General features: G+C 58.4%; 6 protein-coding genes and 1 non-coding gene across 7 annotated transcripts; 2 read left to right on the forward strand and 5 right to left on the reverse strand.

Annotated features, from left to right (window-relative positions):
* Nucleotides 1-44: 44 nt before the first annotated feature.
* On the reverse strand, nt 45-2,475 carry SCHCODRAFT_02640951 (PTR2-domain-containing protein). Its single transcript, XM_003027797.2, has 9 exons — nt 2,185-2,475; nt 2,062-2,133; nt 1,963-2,010; nt 1,811-1,914; nt 1,519-1,758; nt 1,140-1,462; nt 788-1,087; nt 579-738; nt 45-526 (listed from the first exon to the last, which is right to left on the reverse strand). Exons 1-9 carry the CDS (start codon nt 2,437-2,439, stop codon nt 157-159), a joined length of 1,872 nt encoding a protein of 623 aa, XP_003027843.1. The 5' UTR covers nt 2,440-2,475; the 3' UTR covers nt 45-156.
* Nucleotides 2,302-3,291, reverse strand: SCHCODRAFT_01245995 (uncharacterized protein). The gene is made up of 2 exons (XM_050341313.1): nt 3,018-3,291; nt 2,302-2,967 (listed from the first exon to the last, which is right to left on the reverse strand). Exons 1-2 carry the CDS (start codon nt 3,138-3,140, stop codon nt 2,617-2,619), a joined length of 474 nt encoding a protein of 157 aa, XP_050197977.1. The 5' UTR covers nt 3,141-3,291; the 3' UTR covers nt 2,302-2,616.
* A 1,647-nt stretch (nt 3,292-4,938) lies between these two features.
* On the reverse strand, nt 4,939-9,009 carry SCHCODRAFT_02517096 (DUF699-domain-containing protein; the record flags this gene model as incomplete). Its single annotated transcript, XM_050343368.1, has 11 exons — nt 4,939-5,110; nt 5,214-5,470; nt 5,530-5,624; nt 5,677-5,847; nt 6,214-6,336; nt 6,417-6,702; nt 6,753-6,869; nt 6,921-7,814; nt 7,864-8,032; nt 8,084-8,850; nt 8,905-9,009. 11 exons carry the CDS (start codon nt 9,007-9,009, stop codon nt 4,939-4,941), a joined length of 3,156 nt encoding a protein of 1,051 aa, XP_050197978.1.
* Nucleotides 9,010-9,741: 732 nt separating this feature from the next.
* Nucleotides 9,742-11,280, reverse strand: SCHCODRAFT_02705705 (DEAD-domain-containing protein; the record flags this gene model as incomplete). Its single annotated transcript, XM_003027799.2, has 4 exons — nt 9,742-10,299; nt 10,357-10,485; nt 10,536-11,196; nt 11,249-11,280. 4 exons carry the CDS (start codon nt 11,278-11,280, stop codon nt 9,742-9,744), a joined length of 1,380 nt encoding a protein of 459 aa, XP_003027845.1.
* Nucleotides 11,281-12,776: 1,496 nt separating this feature from the next.
* SCHCODRAFT_02515850 (uncharacterized protein) lies at nt 12,777-14,849 on the forward strand (the record flags this gene model as incomplete). Its single annotated transcript, XM_003027536.1, has 8 exons — nt 12,777-12,803; nt 12,872-12,991; nt 13,048-13,212; nt 13,266-13,571; nt 13,623-13,705; nt 13,760-13,995; nt 14,046-14,107; nt 14,160-14,849. The coding sequence occupies 8 exons, from the start codon at nt 12,777-12,779 to the stop codon at nt 14,847-14,849; spliced, it is 1,689 nt and encodes a 562-aa protein (XP_003027582.1).
* Nucleotides 14,850-15,151: 302 nt separating this feature from the next.
* On the reverse strand, nt 15,152-18,650 carry SCHCODRAFT_02752693 (uncharacterized protein). Its single transcript, XM_050347267.1, has 5 exons — nt 18,581-18,650; nt 18,182-18,530; nt 18,057-18,127; nt 17,747-18,004; nt 15,152-17,694 (listed from the first exon to the last, which is right to left on the reverse strand). The coding sequence occupies exons 1-5, from the start codon at nt 18,638-18,640 to the stop codon at nt 15,412-15,414; spliced, it is 3,021 nt and encodes a 1,006-aa protein (XP_050197979.1). The 5' UTR covers nt 18,641-18,650; the 3' UTR covers nt 15,152-15,411.
* A 105-nt stretch (nt 18,651-18,755) lies between these two features.
* Nucleotides 18,756-18,853, forward strand: SCHCODRAFT_t234. Its single transcript has one exon. It is a non-coding gene; the product is annotated as a tRNA-Leu (tRNA).
* Nucleotides 18,854-19,009: the final 156 nt, after the last annotated feature.

Consider the following 19,009-nt stretch of genomic DNA (forward strand, 5'->3'; position numbering starts at 1 on the left):
CTTTCAATCTAGTCGGCCTTGCATATGCTTCCAGGTCCTGGTAGTGCGATGATGAGATGACTACTATTGCGGGTTATACAGCCCTAGATCCTGCAAATAACAAGACGAATATACAGTACACAAACCCAATCCCAATCCACATGCCCGTCATGCCGCTCATAACACAGTCAACTTCACCGCGCCCGCGCCCAGCTTCTCCTCGCCATGGTGGTGCGTCGCCGTCGTGACGTCGGCAGACTCGCCTGCGAAGCCCTGGCGATCGCCGAGACCGACAACGTTCAGGCGCTGCTCCTCCTGGTCGAGCTTGCGGAAGCCGATGAAGAAGAGGATGCCGACGATGAAGGCGATGACGGCGAAGGAGCCGAATAGCCACGTGAACTTGTTCTCGACGTTCACCGCGGTGAGCGCGAGGTTGAGGAGAGCGGAGACGGCGGACATGAAGAGGGAGAAGGCCATGACGGTCGACTTCATGCGCTTCGGGGACTTCGTGTAGGCGTATTCGTTGGAAACCAGGGTAGCAAAGAGCCTGAGAGAAAAATCAGAGGAAGGACGGGATTGCGAAGAAGGAGTGAACGTACTCGGAGATACCAACGAGAATGTAGGGGCCGGAGACGATCCAAACGTTCAGCGGAGCAGGGTTCGGGTTGCCGTCCGCATCCGTGCACTCCGATGGGAGGTTGTCGTGGCAAGGCGAGCGCTCATAGATGAACTTCATGAGGATGGCAGCGTACAACATGCCTAGAATCTATGTAAGCATAGGTCCTCGCGACGCAACAAGCCAACATACCCAGTGAGGCGATCATGAAACCGGTCGTTATACGCTTGATCGGCGTGAAGTTGATCTTGAAGCGGCGCAAAGTCGGGTAGAACAACAGATCCAGAATCGGAACCATCGTCACGATGACAATCGGGTTCAAGTTCTGAATGAGATCGTTCGGGGTACCGTTGAGCGTCATGCCAGCAGCCACGGTTGACAAGTTGCCGTCGATCTGCGAGTAGCAGAGGTAGAAGAATGGCAGCGCGCAGAACACCTGGCAGGCCTTGACCGTACGGTCGACCTCGTCCACGAACTGGTCATCCCAGGTGACTTGGCAGAACGTCAGCTGAGCGTACGAAGTACTGAATGAAGAAGCACGTACTGTTGCTGGGAACCTTGCCTTGCTCATACGAGCTGGGCTTCGCGGGGTCCCAGAAGCCTGGCTGACGGATGTCACGGAATGTGCGCGCAAGGTTCCAGGACATCTTCTTGCCAAGGCACATCTTGATCACACGCAGCGTCTCCAGAAGGATAGAGCCACGGGGCGGGGTAACCACGTAGGTCTTGCGGCCGGCAGCCAGAACGACGGGGACGAGGCAAAGGATGCAGGTCGGCACGAGGAACGCTGTCCAAAACCCATGGTCGCGCGCGAGGAAGGACGCCGAGATAGCACCGGCGGAGCCCCAGTTAATGGATGCGTAGAACCTGAGCGCAACCCGTGAGCCTGGCGTGCGAAGCGTATGTGCTGGCTCGATACATACCAGTTGTAGATGCGCTGGTACGTCACAGCGGGGGATACGACGACCACCTCGCCCGACTTCAACGTCTTTTTCCTCATCTTGCCGGTGTATTGCTCCGCGATCATTGGGCTGACATTGGCCTTGATGGCACCACCTCCAATACCCATGATAATGATAGCGAGCACTAGCAGGCCCATTGAAGTATCAGGCGACGCCAACACATGTGGCGTTGCGCTAACGACGAGGATGATGTGGCCAACCCTGAAAGCGGTGATGAGTAGGCGAGGGGGATTTGCGGACGCAGATAACCCACAGGTAGACGAAGACGAAGAGCATGATCGTGTAGTAACGACCGAGCCAACAGTCTGCGATGATACCGCCGATCCAGGGGGTGATGTAGAACCAGAAGCTGTTGAACTGAGAGGTATTCAGGATATGTGCATTGCGGGATAGACGAACACATACCGTGCGGATGGAGAAGGAAACCTGCTGGCCCTTTCCAAGAGCTCCTGCCTGTCAGAAAGCGTCAGAAAGCGCCCTAAGTCTGAGCCATTCCACACTCACAATGCCATTTGCGCGGTTCTCGGGCAATACGGAGCCATCCGTCGAGCCTGGGGGCAAGGGCGCACGAATGTACTTCAAACACTGTCAGCACGCTGCGGGCGAAACGAGACCGCAGAAGCGCACATTGTTGAGGACGTTGATCGTGCCGTAGTACGACCACCGCTCGGAGAACTCGACGATGATGACCAAGAACGACGCGATGTTGATCTTGTCGGAGACGTGGCGGAGGGTGTCCATTTCATGGTAGGTGACGCCCTCCGATCCGGGGACGATGGCATCCGGATCGTAGTGCTCACCGACGCCCGGTGCGACGACGGCGTCGGCGGAGTGCTTCTCGTCGAGCGCGGAGCCCGAATCGCCCTTTTCAGGTGCAGACATCGCGGCGTGCGGCGACGGAGGTGAGGTCTGGGGAAGAACAACCAGCTGGAGAGGCCGGCTACTTTAGCGGCGCGCTTTATACGGCTTCCGCACGCGCCAGCATGGAGTCCCATGATGCCAAGCGAAGCCCTCAGGTACTCGCCCCCCTTCAGCCCAACTGGGTTTGAATAGATAAGTTTAGCCTGGATGGTCCGTGGGCATCATTCGTGTGGTGGCAGATAAGGCGAATACGACCGCATGCTTCCCTCGCACGCGCGCTCGTGTGCCCGTCCTTGGCCTGTAATATGTTGCAGATTTACTGGAGCTCGTCAGGCGCGCCGCTGGCGGGGGGCGCGGTGCCCGTAAAATTAGCGAGGCGAGGGCGGGAGTAGTGCGGACGTCGTCGGACGCGCAATTCGGCTCTGTTGACGCGATATTGTGCGTCCCCGTCCATATGGTCGGCAGCGCTGTCAGACCTCGGCTTTGAAACGCAGCAGCGGAGCGGGGGCAATTTCTGTCGAACCGCGTGGATCGTCCATCCTCCGAGGTCTGTTGAATAGTGAGAAGAGGCACATTTGAGGATGTGAGCAACAGCGCACCGGAGAAGAGCGCACCCCGCGTTTCTTCCGTCGGCCGTACACTTCTGAGATCGGGGCGCTGTGGCGGGGGCGATGCGCAGGGCGGGCTGACAGGGCCTGGTCGAAGGGAGGCCATGGCGCCATCGGGACGAAACGGCCTGGGCGCGTCGGAGCTCATGCAACGAGCGCCTCTGTCCATCTGTGCTCTAGTCATGCTGCAGCTATCAGCGAATCAGACACTGCAAGTTACCCATCCCCTCCCACATTCCGCCGACTCGGGAAATCGGACCGGTCTTCCGAAGGCTTTGTTCTTTACCGCTCCTGCCCGGACCTGCCGATCCTCAGAATGCGGGGGTGATAGATCAGCGAGGCGGAAGTCGTCCGGCCGGTCTCGTCGAGTCAGCAGCTTGCAGGTCGCCCGCGTCGGCCGTGCAGGTCAATGCCCTTCGCAGTTGTCGACGCAGTCATCCACTCTTCCTCCGTCGGGTCGTCTCGCCATATTTTCTGCCGACTGCGATAGATATGTCGATCCTCGCCGCCCGCGATGGAGATCCGTCCTATCCAGGGGGATGCGCTGCTCGTTGATGGTGTCCCTGCATCACTGTTTGCGTCAGTATATGTCAGAGTTACTGTCTGAATAGCCTTGCCCCGACTCGTCGAAGAGATAAGGAAGGTCGCTCTAATGCAACCGAGGGACCTACGCCACAGATTTGGCACAATGGGGAGCACACCAGTCCTCAACATCGTCCGCGCCTATGCTGAGAAGCGCCGACTACCCGTCTCGACCGCCTCTGAATGTGCTGCGCGCCGCCATCGTCTTCAAGCACCTTGTACGCCGCAAGGAAACGATATTGGCATTGCAAAGGTATCAGAAAAGTCGTATTTTGTGGCCAATCGCTCGCTGGTGGGGATGGAAAGCCGAGAACCTGGGTATATGCGCCCAATTCAGCAAGTCCGGCGTATGGATTTTGGCGCGCGATGAATTCGAATGTGGTGTCGGAAGATTCACAACAGATACGCTTCGCCGAGGGTGTGTACGCCAGTGTCGGGAAGATGGCCGCCCATGCAATTGGAAGGACGAGCCTATGCAATGACAAGGGTCAGAAGCACATGAACTTGTCAAGCAAGCCTGCACATGAACAGAGTCAGTGCTGAGCCCAGGCACGGCCATTACGGACACGCACCTCGCATACAAGCACCTCATATAGCAGGCACATCGTCCACAAAGGAGAACAATAGGCGAACATCGAGCATGGTGACATGCTCGATGCCGAGGACGGTGGCGCGCTCGCCCCTCGCGGTGCTGAAGTTCAAGTTCGAAATTCGGGCGGATCCAGAGCACGCAATGAGTAGCTGGAGCATTCGACGGTGAGCACGATGGCTTCAGAATGCGAATTTGGAGCCTTGAACTCAGTCGAGAGAAAGGGGGCCAACCGCGAGGCCCAGCTGGAAGTACCGCATGGTTCGAGTGGGTCACGGTCTGGGCGACGGTGGCGCGCGTCGACCCGGCGCGCTCGAGCTTCGAGGACGCCGCAAACGGCGCCGACGACTGCGAAAAAGCAGGGAAAAGACGGGGAGATGGGGGTAGAAGGCAAGGAGGAAAGATAGCAGAGGGATTCCCGAAGCCGACCCTCAGGAGTCACTGCGATGCCCGAGTCACGCCCGCGCGTCGCGTTCTGCCTCCTGTGGCACGGCCCGAGGGGCGCATCATCAACACGAACAAACAGGGCAGGCGGCGGGATGAACCGTGACAGGTGCGTGACGGGAGGGCGGGCTGGCGGAGAAAGACGAATGAACAGGGGCCGTGGCCTCGTATAATGTCATCTAGCAAAGATGCGTAAAATACAGCAGCGATACATGAGGAAGATATGTGCAGTGAGGGTGGAAAGATGGGCAGGGAGGGTGAAGGAGGGGGTGAGCGAGATCATGGGGCTACAGCACTTCATTGCTTAGCCTTTTTCGAGGGTCTCTTCGGCTTCGACTTATCCTTATGTTGCGGCGCGTCCTCTGCGTCTGCCTTGCGCTTCTGGCCACTCTCCTTACCGACCTTGACGCTGACAATGCCGCGCGCGCCGATCTCGACGCCCTCGAGGGCGGCGTCGTTGATGGCGAACCTGGGATTGAAGCATCAGTGAAACTGTTCTCTCTACGATGTGCGCCGACGCACAGAACACGCGCCGACTCGTCCGCGCCCACCAGCCTGCCATAAGCACTCACTTTTTCAAATCCAGCGCACTGATCATCTCCCTCCTCCTCTTCCTATCTTCCTCCTCCGCCGCCTCATCCAGCTCCTCTTCCATCTCGCGGACCACCTCGCCCGGCGCGGCGAGCGCTATCCGCGCAGTCTCCGCGGGCAGGTCGGTGGCCGTCGCGACAATGTTTTCCTTTCGCACGTCGCTGATGCGCTTGCAGATCTTGCGGATGACCTTGTTGAAGAGGGCGAGGGCTTGTGAGACGGGGAGGGAGAGCTCGCGCTGGGAAGGTGGGATCAGCACTTGCTAATGAATCGGGCAGGGGAATTGACTGCACATACCTCGACATCCTCAATCGTCTTCCTTTGCAAACCTAGGGCTAGCAAAATCGCGCTCTGCGCCGCGCTCAGTTTCACGCCCTTCTCAGCCTCATCTCCTAGAAGAGGGTAAGTTTTCTGTCCAACCCAACAAGCCCAACAGCCACTCACTATCCCCCTTCGCCCCAAACTTCCCCGCAAAGTACATCGCCGCGATCGTGGGCATCATGTCCATGATGACATGGAAGTCGAGCATGTTGTTCGCGTACGACTCAAGGCGCTTGATGTCGTAGGGCGTGAGGTGGTGCGCGAGGTCGCCGGCAGTGAGGGCGTCAGTGGGTGCTGAGTGGGGGGCGTGGTCAGCATGTCATGTGATAGAAAGATATAGAAGGAGATGGTGGCGCGAGGTGCTGTGGCGTGCGATATGCGAGTGCTTTCTCTGCAGTATGGGAAGGGCCAAGCCAGGACTGAAGTGGATGTACAAGTGATAAGACGGGACAGAAGGACCCCATGCTACCGGACCCTGAAGTCCAAGGGACAGTAGCCCGAAATCAGGTCAACCCTCAACAAGATGAATGACAGGACACAGCTACTGCATTCCAAATGCTGCTGGACTCCATATGCAGCGGCAGCACTTGCAATGCAGAAGCGACACTCCAATGCAATCACTTCGAAACGCCACAACTCCCCGCGCCACAAAAGACATACCTGATGTCTGCCCCGCCTTCTTCACTCCACTCTCCACCGCCTCGAGCACGCTCAGCGCCGTCACGCTCGTCCAGTCCCGGAAGCGAGGGAAGGAGAGCAAGGAGAGAAAACGGCGTCGGAAGTCTGTCGAAGGAACGTCAGCGGCGATGAGCGGCGAACGATACGCGACGAAAGGAACAGATGAAGTGCACGATCCAACTCACCCTTCGCAAACTCCACCACCCACTCGCTGCCGCTCTCGCCCGTGTTGAGAGACTTGATCATGACGCAGGTGTGCTCGCCGGTCAGATCGCTGGTCGTTTGCCGGATGTAAATTGGCACATAGCCGGCGCGTTTCCAGAACCTCAGTAATTGCCCTGTCAACCCGTACGAGACACCCAGCCAGTCAAGCGTTTGCGGCTTGACCTCTTCTAATCTTTGCAGCAGTGGCGGCATGGAAGAGACGTTGCGGATGGTGGGTGCGGATTCGGTGAGGAGGGATGTGCCGGGCTGAACGATATGTTAGACAGCACGAAGCTGGGGACAAGTGAGGCACTTACTGCGACATCGTCCTGCTGCATCGGCGTGTCCTCTGGACCGTGATCCTTCGTGTAGTCGTACAACTCGCCGCTGTAGAACTGCGAGAGCGCCTGCACGGCACGCGAGCCGTAACCCATCTGTGAACTCCAGTCAGCTAGCTATCGCGAGATACGAGAGATGCTACTCACGCTTGCATAGTCCGGGCTCACAGCAATACGCACGATACGGGCACCGCTCAATCTCCGCCCGAAGCTCGCCTCCTGGAACTGGCTGCTAACGATCCAGGGTATCAAATCACCCCCAGACCGCCAATTCCTATCATCACCATCCCCACCCTCGCCACCGACCACACCCTTTCGCAACTCCTCCTGCCCGACGCCTCGCCGAATGCCACCCTCCAACGCGACCTGGAGCACGACGATAGGTTCTGGCAAGTACCGTTCGTCATCCTTAATGGGCGGCAGCAGCACGAACAGCTCATGCGCGGGTGCGTCGGAGAGCAATTGGAGGTCGTTCGGCTGGTTCTTGTAGTGCGAGGACACATAGAGCGACATCATACGCTGCAAGAACAGCTCCGAGGCAGGATGGTAGGAAAACAGCGTATCCCTCGACACGCGGAACAGGGGGCAAGTCGACGGATGAGGCGTCCCCTGCGCCTGCGCCGCGGCCGACGGCGCCGTCGACGTGCAGTCCAGACACAGCAGCTGGTTCAGCCACTTCTCGATCTTGTCGCCTGCACCGTACCGGATGGGCGTGCTAAGCTTCACCTCGCGCAAGGAGCGCGTCTTCACGGATGCAGGTGCCGCGGCGACCTTCTTTTTCGTTGGTGCGGGGGCGGCATCGTCTTTGGAGACGGTGTTTGGGGGCGCGGAGGGTGTGGAGCGAGTGCTTTCTCGGAGCTGCTGAATGAGCTTCAACGAGAGGGAGCGGCCAGTGCCTTCGTAGCCGTTGATGGTGGAAGCGAGGAAGACGAGGTAGGGCCCGATGAGGTTGCGGACGAGGGGGAGAGGGATGGCGGCGGCTTCGTCGATGATGACGAGCTCGGCCTGACCGAGGACATGTGCATCTTCAGGTTGGATGTACTGCAGGCGCGTTAGATCCGTGGACCACAGATAGAATAAGTAGACGTACCTGGATGGTTTGCCTGTGCCCCTTGAACACATTCACCCTCACGATCGCCTTCCCCCACTCCGGGTTCGTGCTCTGCATGATGTCGTAGTCCAAGTGCTCCTCATAGCCCAACGCATCCATCCCCTTGAAGATAAACTCAAACAGCGTCTTCAAGTTCTCCGGCGTCGGACTCGTTACGAATATATTGCTATACCCAAACGACAGGGCGGCGGCTATCGACAAACCGAGCGCAGCGGACTTTCCGCGTCCGCGCGCAGCGGTAAGGGAGACTGTAGAGGAGAGGGTTTTTGACGAGATGGCGTCGATGAAGGTGAGGATCGCCTGCGCTTGATCGACCGTCTTGGCGAGGGGGACGAGGGCGTCGGCGGGCTTGGTCTCGGCGAGACTTTCGGCGAGTTCCTTGAGTTCCTTCGTTTGGGGCTTCGGGAGCTCGTCATCAGAGACGGGCGAGATATCCTTCCCTCGCGAGATGGGGAGCACGTTCAGCTCGTCGTCCAAGAACAAGCAGTCATCGCACGAGCCCAGCGAGAGAATGAATCGCTCATTGAAGCGCGGGGTCACCGCATCGTGCGATGCCGTGCGGTACCGTGCATGCACATCCATCGTCATGTTGTACAGCTGTCGGAGCGAGCTCATCGTCTTCAGCAGCAACACGACAAGCCCCCCGCCCTCGACCGTCTCGATCGTGCGCGCGAGCAAGTTTGGCGTGATCGCCTCGAAGTCCTGCAGCACGCACATTCCGTAGGTGTTGCCCAATATCTTGTGCGACTCCTTGTAGTATGTGTACCGAATGTCGGTCACGGTGACGAAGATCTCAAACGGGTTCTGTTCGTTGGGCTCGCGCCGACCGCTCTTCACGTCGCGCTTGATCTTCGCTTCGCGCTTCTTGCGGTGACTGGTAAAGCCAAGCTCCTTCTTGTAGCACCATAGCACGGAGGGGCGGGCGGACACGCGCGCTTGCGACAACAGGAAGTGCAGGTTCACGATCTACGCACGAGAGTATCAGCCAGGAGTTCCCCCACGCCATAGCAAACCACACACCTGGTCCCTGCCCTTGTCACCAACCAGAACGATGAAGGATCGGTTGTTCTTCTTGACATTGTTGTTTATCAGTATCGGTATTCGCGGGTCGAGCTGTTTTCGCATCTTGGCCGGGGGAAGGAAAGAACAATGGCGGGTCCAAAAATTTGATCGGACATTGTACTTTGCCACGTGGGCCAAGTGGCATTTGTCCCAAGCGACACTCAAACCATTCCCAACTCCAGATACACTCACAAGGCTTCCCACAAACGTATACGGGGATCATGATGCATACATTGTGCTATAGCTGAGGGTACAGATAGCAAATACACGAATCAGACCCATACGAACATCAACAACGTCCACTCCGCCTCCCATCCACCGTCCTCCGAAACAACACCACCCCCGCCAAATCCACCCAACGGCATGGTAAGTAACACGATACAAAGCTCTCGTCATCGAGGTAAGGGTCATCGAGTAGGAGGAAGACGCTACGAGTAAGGGAACACGCTATGAAAGGGGGCAAACGCTATGAGGGCGAACACGCTATAGGGGGGAGAACACGGACACTACGGGGAAAGATAACATGCGTAAATAATACAATACCGCGTCTACGGCGCGCAGAAGGATGCTTGGGATCGTGAACGGCCTATTATGCGAACGTTGGATACCAGGACATGTGAAAGCAGAGAAAGTGTGGGTCCCCCTAGCAAAGAAAGCGTGAGCCCCTCGGAGCAGATTGTGAAAGGTATGTTATGTGTGAGCGATCGTGGTTCGTTGACAGCGTTGATTGGTTGGCGGTTCCCCGGGACCTCCTCTCTCCCCCTTCCCTCATCCTCTCCCTGCGTGACGCACCACTCATCTCGCCGCACCGCTGCCTGCGGGAACCGGCGCGCGCTGCGGAGGGCGCTGCTGAGGGGTGCCGTTGCGCTGCACGCCGTTGGCTGCCTGTGCACGCTTCTGCTGCTGTTGCTGCTCTTCCGACGCCCCCGTCGGCGCAACATACAGTCCCCGGTCGATCGTCTGGGGTATCGGCATAATCTCTGTGCCCAGCTCCTGCTCGATCTTGTACAAGTTGAACCGGTCCTCGTACGTGACGAGGTTGATCGCCAGACCCAGGTGCCCGAAACGACCACTGCGACCGATACGGTGAAGGTAAGTCTCCGAGTTCTTGGGGAAGTCGAAGTTGATGACGACGTTGACGGCCTGAATGTCGATACCGCGGGTGAGGAGGTCGGAGCAGACGAGGTTACGGCACTGGCCGTTGCGGAAGTCGTGGAAGACGCGGTTACGATGCGATTGCAGCATCTTGGCATGTGAGTAGAAGCACGAGTAGCCCAGCTCAGTGATCTTCTTCGCCAGGAGCTCGACGCGGTTGGTGGAATTGCAGAAGATGATGGATTGGTTGATTTGGAGCTGGGGACGGGGGACGGGGTGAGTTCTACGACGGGGGACGAGACGAACGCCGCGCACCTTGGAGAAGAGCGTGTTGAGGCAGTGGACCTTCTGTCTCTCCTCAACGTACGCGTAGTACTGGGTTACTCCGCGCAATGTCAACTCCTCCATGAGGTTAATCTCGTATGGATTGTTCATGTGCTTCTCCTGTCCGATCGTTAGCGCCTAGGACTTTTCGAGCATAGCCTGACACGCACCTTGAAGTCCTTCACGATCATCGGGAAGGTGGCGCTGAAGAGCATGACCTGCCTGTCGTTGGGCAGGTACGATAGTAGTTGCTCCATCACCGGCGCGAATTCGGGCGAGAGCAGCTTATCCGCCTCGTCCATCACGAACACAGGGCACTGGCTGAGATCGGCGACGTTCTTGCCAGCGAGATCGAGGATACGGCCGGGGGTGCCGACGAGGACGTGCACAGTCTCGTTCAGACGCAGGATATCGTCCTTGAGCGTCGTGCCACCGGTGGTAACCATGACCTGGATGCCCATGTGCTTGCCGAGGATCTTGCATACCTGACTCGTCTGGAGCGCGAGCTCGCGCGTCGGGACGAGCAGGAGGGCCTGAATCTTGTTCTTGGTCGGATCGACCTGTTGTAGTGTGGGGATGACGAAGGCGGCGGTCTTGCCCGTGCCGTTTTTCGCACGGGCGAGGATGTCGCGCCGCTGGAGGGCTTTGGGGATGGCCTCCTCCTGGATGGGTGACGGCTTTTCAAAGCCGGCTTCGAAGATGCCCATGAGGAGTTCGCGCCGGAGGTACATGTTTTCGAATTCGGTGCCCTTCGTCGCGAGGACATCCTCCGTCTGTGGTCGCAAGTCTTTTGGTGGGGCGCGCAGCCCTGATTTCCAATCATTGTTGGACCTGAGGGGTTATGTTCAGAGATACTTTGAGGCCGAAAAAAGGATAAGCGCACGGAGTGGTGGAAGAGGATGTTGCTTGTGACATTGTGGGCGAAAAAGCTGATGCAGGACGATATCCGGACGCGGTTCAACGCGATGGGGGAGTGGCCGGAGTGATGAGAATTGTTCTCGAGATTTATGGAGCCTGAGGGATGGCGTTGGCGGCGGCGGTGGCGACGGTATGAAGAAAGACGCGTGGACTTCGCTTTTCTCCAAAACCCAGCGACTCCAAGTGAGTGTGACCGTGACCGTGACTATAATGTTCCGCTGCTTCCCATAGTTGGTCCAGCCACGAGCCGACCACCACTGTACGCCGCTGTAGCGCAGATGCGAAGCAGTAGCACGACCACCGACATATGTTTCCGGATGCCACATGCGTAAGAAAAGGAATTCGACGTGACGGAGGCGGGCAGAGGAGAGTCAAGCGGGACAGGAGGATGGGGAATGCGTCAGCAGCGAGCAGCCACGGCCGCCTTCGAGGCTGGATTGCACGATGCGGTGAATTCTGTTGCACGTCGTCGTTGCTAACAACTTTTCAGCATGCTCAATGAATGGGCTACGACTGGCGAACCACGTCGTTCTGCGCTTCCACCGCTGCGCGCTTAGTAGTGCCGACAAGCCCCCTCAAGCGATCAAGTACACATCGGCGACGACAAGCATACGCCGCAGGCGTATCCCCTCCCACCGCTTCTCCTTTTTCTCTCCTCGCGAGACAATTCTCGTTCGTCATTCCTACCATTTTACTGTCGTCCGAGCGAGTGCTGCCACGATTTCAGCTGTCACTAAAGCACCCGCTTGTCCTGAAGATCGCGCTGCTCAGCGTGAAGCGCAAGGGCGCTCCCTTACACCTAGAGTTGGTTCTCCAGCTTATCAACAGTTTGTATGTACTTACCTTAGCAACTGTATGGTCCAGGTATAGCTAACACGACAATATAACACTTGCCTCGATCTACGAGCACGGCAGACCTTGGAGGTCTTGTAGGACAAGAATCAGCTTCAAGACCGCGATGATGTCATCAAGTTCAACTTGCTCTGATGTGAGTGTGCGCGTATGCGCGTGTGTGCCGTCAGTTGGCTCAACGAAATGACGGAAGAGTGGATGGTGGCGCATGGCTTAGCGACCCACAGAAGTCCCAAAGCCTCGCCATGGCATATTATACTCGGCAGGGACTTAGCAAAGCAGTCCGGCAGCTCGTAACCTGCGTACGAAAGCCCACGGCAGCCTCATCACGAAGCCAGACTCGGAAGTCGCATAAGCCGTGGGGGACGAGTACGATTCCCGTGTTGAACGGCCAAATATGATCTGCATATCCCGCGAGTCCCGCAGCAAAGTGAACGCCTGACCAGCGTCTGTGAGAAGCGACTCGCCGAGAAACCTGCCGCCACTCTGCCGCGTACCGCGCCTCGGAGCACCGCCGCGGGAGGTCCGTCATCACGATTCCCAGAAGGGAAGTTTATTCTTGAGTCCTATATAGGTTGGCCACCCGGGACCATGTACGGCACTCCCACGATCCTCACATCCGTAGCATTTAGATTGACTCAATGGCTTCTCCCACTTCAGTTCTTATCGTAAGTACTACTTCCCCCTTTCTTTCCTTTTCTCGGCAGGTGGCAAGACGACTGACCCACTCACCCAGGTCGGCGCCGGTCCAACCGGTCTCTGTCTTGCTCTTTCCCTGCTAAAGAACGGGGTCCCTGTGCGCATCATCGACAAGCTCCCTACGCCCCGTATAGGGCAGAAGGGAAATGGCATCCAGGTTTGCAGTCACTACTTCACCTTCCCTTTTCGAAATCGCTGACCTCGGTAATATAGCCCCGAACGCTGGAGATCCTATACTCGCTAGGCCTCCTCGACGACGTCTTCAAGCGCTCCTGCCATATCAAGAGCCTCGTCGTGTACGAGATGCCTGGCGCGACGAAAATAGCAAAGGAAATCACGCTCACGCCGCAGATCGAGCCGACGCCTGACAAGCCCTTCGTAAATACCTATTTCTCTCTGTACGGTCGACTTAATGACTCAGGCATCCTCAGCCCAATTCACGAGCCATAGGCCAGGACCGCTTCGAAGCCCTCATCGTCGAGCACCTCGAACGTCTCGGCGCCACTGTCGAGCGTGGTGTCGAGCTCAAGAGCTTCACGCAGAACGCCACCAAAGTCTCCGCTGAGCTTGTCAAGCTAGACGGCTCTGTTGAGACCGCCGACTTCGAGTACCTCGTCGGCTGCGACGGCGGGCATAGCCCAGTGCGTCACCTCCTGGGTCTGAATTTCCTCGGCGAGACGCGCGAGGGGGAGGGCATGTTCGTCGGCGACTTCATCATCAAGAAGGGGATCAGCGACGTAGGTTTGCTTTTGTTGAAGGTCGCTCGCCTCGCTGATCCACCGTCCTAGGATTACTGGCACTGTTTCAACGGCACCGGTATGGGATTGGGTGCCACTCCAGGCGTGAAGGCTGAGGGTGCATCGGGGGAGGTGTACGTTAATTTTCGGAATTCAGTCTCTCATTCCACTTGCTAAAGCACCCTCAGCACCTTCATCTTCCGCACGGCCGAGATCCCTGGCCTGTCCACCATTATGGCGACCGGACCGGATATCGAGGGCATCAAGCACCGACTTTCCAACCGCGAAGGAATGATCCAGGCATTCTATGAGGTAACGGGTCGCACCGATGTCGAGTTTGGCGAGCAGCTCTGCGGAAATTGGTGGAGGCCGAACATTCGCATGGTCGACTCGTTCGGCGAGGGCAGGGTGTTTGTTGCTGGAGGTAAGCGCATTTTTGACGAATTATCGTAGTGTTGCTCACAATCCATACAGATGCTGCACACACGCACAGCCCCACAGGCGGTCAGGGTATGAACTCTAGTATCCAGGACGCAGTAAGTGATATTTCCCAGCCTCAGCCCTACCCCGAACTCACCCCTCCCCCAGTACAACCTCGCCTGGAAGATTGCCCTTGTCCACAAGAAGCTCGCCCCACCCACACTCCTGGACACCTACTCCACCGAGCGCCTGCCCGTCATCGCCACCATGCTGCAGAAAACAACCGACCTGCTAAACAAGACCATGGCCGCATTCCAAAAGGGTGTCGCGAATCCAAGTGTGACCAACGAGGCTTGGGAGCGCGGCGGCGAGCTGCAACAGTTCGGCGTGAACTACAGGGGCAGCACGATCGTGCTCGACGAGCGGAACCCCCCGGAGGAGGGCGCAATTCCTAGCGCGTATGGCTCGGGAGCGGGTGGTGTGAGGGCGGGCGATAGGGCGCCGTCGGCGCCGGTGAAGGGGTTAGGGGAGGGGGCGGAGAAGCTGTTCGATGTGTTCAGCCCGACAAGGCATACGGTGTTGGTGTTCACGGCGGGGGAGGCGGCGGCAAAGGGTGTCCTGGAGCAGGTGAAGGCGTTGCCAGAGGGGGTGGCGGAGGTTGTGGTCGTCGCGCCGAAGGGGAAAGCGGTGGAGGCGGCTGGAGCGAGGGTGGTGGAGGACGTCGACGGGCATGCGCACTCGATATACCAGGTCGAGCAGGACCCTACCATTGTCGTCGTCCGTCCGGATGGCGCGGTCGGCGCGATCGTGCTAGAGGCGGCGGGGGTCGGCCGTTACTTCTCAAAGGTTTTTGCGTAGAGCATTTGAAGGTTGTGTATTACAAGGCATCGATGTTATTGTAGAATCAATTAACACACTTCATATTCTGATCGACCTCGTTTCGTCAAACCTGCGAATAGCATACAACATTGTTCTGAGTAACGCCTTGAATCCATGGATAATGCCAACCTCTTGACCGATCGACCTAGTTGGGAACCGTTAGACATAGTATTGAGCTTCGTACCTTAATTACAGGTACTGATCTTGCAAGTCGAAGGGGACAGCTCGTCACGAGTACCCCTCTGAACCGCCGCGTCATCGTGGCAATCTTGCGCATCTGCCTCCCTGACTGCCCTGAGCATTTCAGCGAAAACATGTATAGCATTGCACGTAACATATCGAAAGCACTGTGGACAGGACGAGCAACTACACGGATGGACATCTAAAGTATATATGCTGGATGAGATAGAATAGTCCGTTGTGAAGTGATCGTGGAGAGAAATAGATAGTTTTCGAAGTTGGTTAGGCGCAGCGCAGATGTTCTGAGCCTCGACGGCCTTCATGTAAGCGTTGCGCTACGGACCCGTACAGGCATCGAGGCTCAGTAGTCACGCCGCTGAACAGCATGCGCCGGATACTGCCCCGACATCCCACTATGGTGGGACATCCCGCTGTGATTCGACATCGCGCTGGTCATCCCACTCCTCCCGGACATCCCGCTATGGCCAGACATCCCCGACAGCGCGCTCCTCCCCGACATCCCTGACATCGCACTGTGCCCCGACATGCCACTATGCCCCGACATCCCAGACATCCCACTCATCGCCGACATTCCACTCCGGTTCGACCTCACGCTCTGCCCCGAGCGATTCGATGCCATCGACGCCATAGAGTACTGCCCGCTGCTGTGTTGGCTCGACTGGCCGAGGCTATTGTGACTCGACACGGAGGCGTACTGGTCGTAATAGGGCTGCTGGCCCATCTCCTGGCTCGCGTACATGCTGTTGCCGGTATCCTGGTACGCGACGTCTTGGTAGGAGCCGCCGGTGTCCTGGTAGTCCTGATAGCCTCCGCCGTCCGCATATCCCATGCCCGAGTCCTGATATGCCCCGCCGTCTGCGTAGCCCATACCCGAGTCTTGATAAGGTATACCGTTTTCCGGGTATGAGCCCCCATCCTGATGGTAAACGGTACCGTTCTCGGAATACGCCATCCCACTATCCTGGTACGACCCGCTATGCCAGGACAGCCTGGACGACGAGGAGGCATTCGACGCCCTTCGCGCTCGCGGAATATCCAGGGACTGCGTCGACTGATTCGCCATCATCGGCTGCGCGAACGGAGGGACGGGCGACGCCCCCTGAGGCATGGGCGACGTGCGCTGGGGCATCGGCGGCACAGGCGACGGCGGCGGTAGATGACCCGAAGGCGAGCGCCCATGAGCCGCGGACGGCGGTCTCGCATGCCCAGACGTCGTCCTCGCATGTCCCGACACCGCCCTCGCTTGCGCCGCAGACGAGGGCGGTCTCGCCTGGCCCGACGGCGCCCGCGTATGCATCGATGATGGCGGCCTCCCAGCTTGCACCGACGGCGACCGCGCATGCGTCGGTTGAGCAGGATGCACTGAGGGCGGGCGGGCTTGCACGGATTGCGACCGTCCGTGCGCGCCTGGAGAGCGAGAGCGTTCCCGCTGTTGCGTGGGCGGGAAGAGCTCGGACTCGTGCGGGATGTAGGGCATGCTGGACTGCCCGGGTGCGATACGGAGCGTGTTCGTGCGTCGGCGGGGTGGAGGGTCCGGAACCGCGGGAGCAGGCACACCATATTGCTGTTGGGGATCCGGCGTGCTGTACTGCTGGTCGAAAGGATTTGGCAGTGGCTCCTCCTGCGGCGAGTCGTACACAGGTTGCTGTGCATCGTAGGCCTGCTGTTGCGCGTCGTATGCCTCGTACCCGGGTTGCTGAACCTCGTAGCTTTGCTGACCGTCGTACGTCTGCGCATCGTAGCCCTGTCCATCGTATTGCGCATACCCATTCGACGGCAGGTATTCCCCGGGTTGCACACCAGCGAGCGAAGAATAGGACTCGCTCGAGTGATGATGGTGAAGGGACTGTTGTTGCTGAGGTTGCGGCGGCGCTTGGTGCGGCTGAGGTAGCGGCCTCGATGACGACGACGCGAATTGCGCAGGTATCGGTGGGACAGGGGGCACTGACTGTTGTGCGTACTGCGCGGGAATTTGTGGCACGGGTGGTGCGTTAAGCGCAGCTGCACCGAGCCCACCAAGCGTACCCGGCCCAAGGGTGCTGAGCGCGGTCGAGAGCGTCCGACTTCGCGGTGGAGGCATGGGTGTCGCCGAAGGTGGGAGACCAGGCGTCATGGTCGGGAGTGGCGGCACAGGAGGCACTGGCGGTGGGAAGGACCCTGACCTGCTAGGTGGCATAGGTGCTGTGGACAGCGTACGACTGCGCGGTGGAGGCATTGGAGGATGCTGAGCAGCGGCCATACCCGATGGCTGTGGCGCCATAGACATCGCGCGACTACGAGGACGCTGTGTGGGTTGAGGCGCCACGGACAACGCACGAGTCCTAGGCGGAGGCACGGGTTGCCCATTCGGCCCATCTGGGTACGACGGGACGCCTGTCGGCCATGTCTGCGGCGGCACGGTCGCTGACGGAGGCGCACTAGGAGGTGGCCAGGCACCCCATGAAGGCGGGGGCGCGGCAGAGCCTGGAGTAGGTAGAGGACGCGAGTGCACCACCGCCTCATGTTGGACGTAAGGGTCCGCCGACGGAGGAGGGTAGGCGTTGAGCGGCGGCTGATATGTTGGCGTGCTAGGAAACGTCGCCGGTCCCCCTGGGCTGGGTGCAGGGTACGGGGAGTCATACGACTGGAGTCCGAGGTTAGGTATATTCACTGAGGTCAAACGTCAGTGTGCTTACAGGGAAGGACTGGTGTCCTGTACCATTCGTTTGTACGCGCAAGGAGCCCATATTTTCCGCCAATTTCTCGACGGATGGAACTGGAGGGGGTTCCTCATAGGGTGCCGTGTAAAGCTCGTACTCAGTCGCAGTGGACTTGCGCCGGGATTGTTTCGAGTCTGAGCTCTCCCCACCGTCAGGGCCGACGAAGACGCCAGGTCCACCGTAAGCAGCGCTCTTCCTCGCCTTCTTCTTGGTTTTCTTCGGAGGGGGCTTCAACTGGAATCCTCGATCAGCGTCTTCTGAACCCAACCCGCGCCACCGCACTCACATTCGACCAGAATGTCATCTGCAGCGACACTTGCCCCGCAAACCTATCCTTGTGCGACAAATCGAACCAGTCTGAGCTTCACCCGTGAGCCCTACGCGGGTAGACGCGCCACATCGCAGACACACCATCATGCTCGCCCTTGGTCAACACACGCGTGAGGTCGACGGTCGTCTGGCCGATGAGGTCCGGCTCTTTGAGGCCCTCGGCAAAGCAGGCGACCTGCATCTTGAAGCCGCCCTTGATTTTCGGCGGGCCGTCCTCTTGCTTGGGTGGGAGTTCGGGTGGGGTGTCTGAGGATTGGGGGCCGAGGCTGCTCGAGCCTTCGGACTCGTAGAGGGTGAAGCGGAGCTCTTGATCCCAGTGCGCGCGTTGCCCAGCGCGGTTGATAGCTCGAGTGCGCTGCTTCTCGCCGTTGAAGCTCACGACGCAGTAGGGGGTTTGCTTGCCAATAGCTTTCTTGTTCGTGAGGTGCATCTGTGTTCATGATCTATCAGCTACTCCAGGGAGGAAGTACAACCACGTACGGCCTCGAGGACCACGACAACAAGTGTTCCGACGACATTGTTTTTGGGGGATGAGGACATGGAAAACGCGGACGAGACGGCGCGCATGAGGTCGCGACGCGCCATCAACACAGGGGCGGTCACGTGGGTGCGTAGGGTGCGCCCTCCTGGTTGCTATTTGACCCAACTCTGTTAAGGCGAGATGGCCGAGCGGTCTAAGGCGCTAGAATCAGGCGGTAATGCGCTTATGTAATCTAGTTCTTCGGAGCGTGGGTTCGAATCCCACTCTCGTCACATTTTTGCCTCTTCAAGCTTAGTTCAAGCCCTCCTGAGTTTGGAAGAACAGCTGGAAATTGGAATTCTGGCGGCCAAGGTTTTGTAGGACATGTAAATCCTATGAGAAGTATGTACAGGTGTCGAAAGTCCCTTTATATCTACGCCAGCGTACGA

This window comes from Schizophyllum commune, assembly GCF_000143185.2.
Source record: "Schizophyllum commune H4-8 unplaced genomic scaffold SCHCOscaffold_12, whole genome shotgun sequence".
NCBI lineage: Eukaryota > Fungi > Basidiomycota > Agaricomycetes > Agaricales > Schizophyllaceae > Schizophyllum > Schizophyllum commune.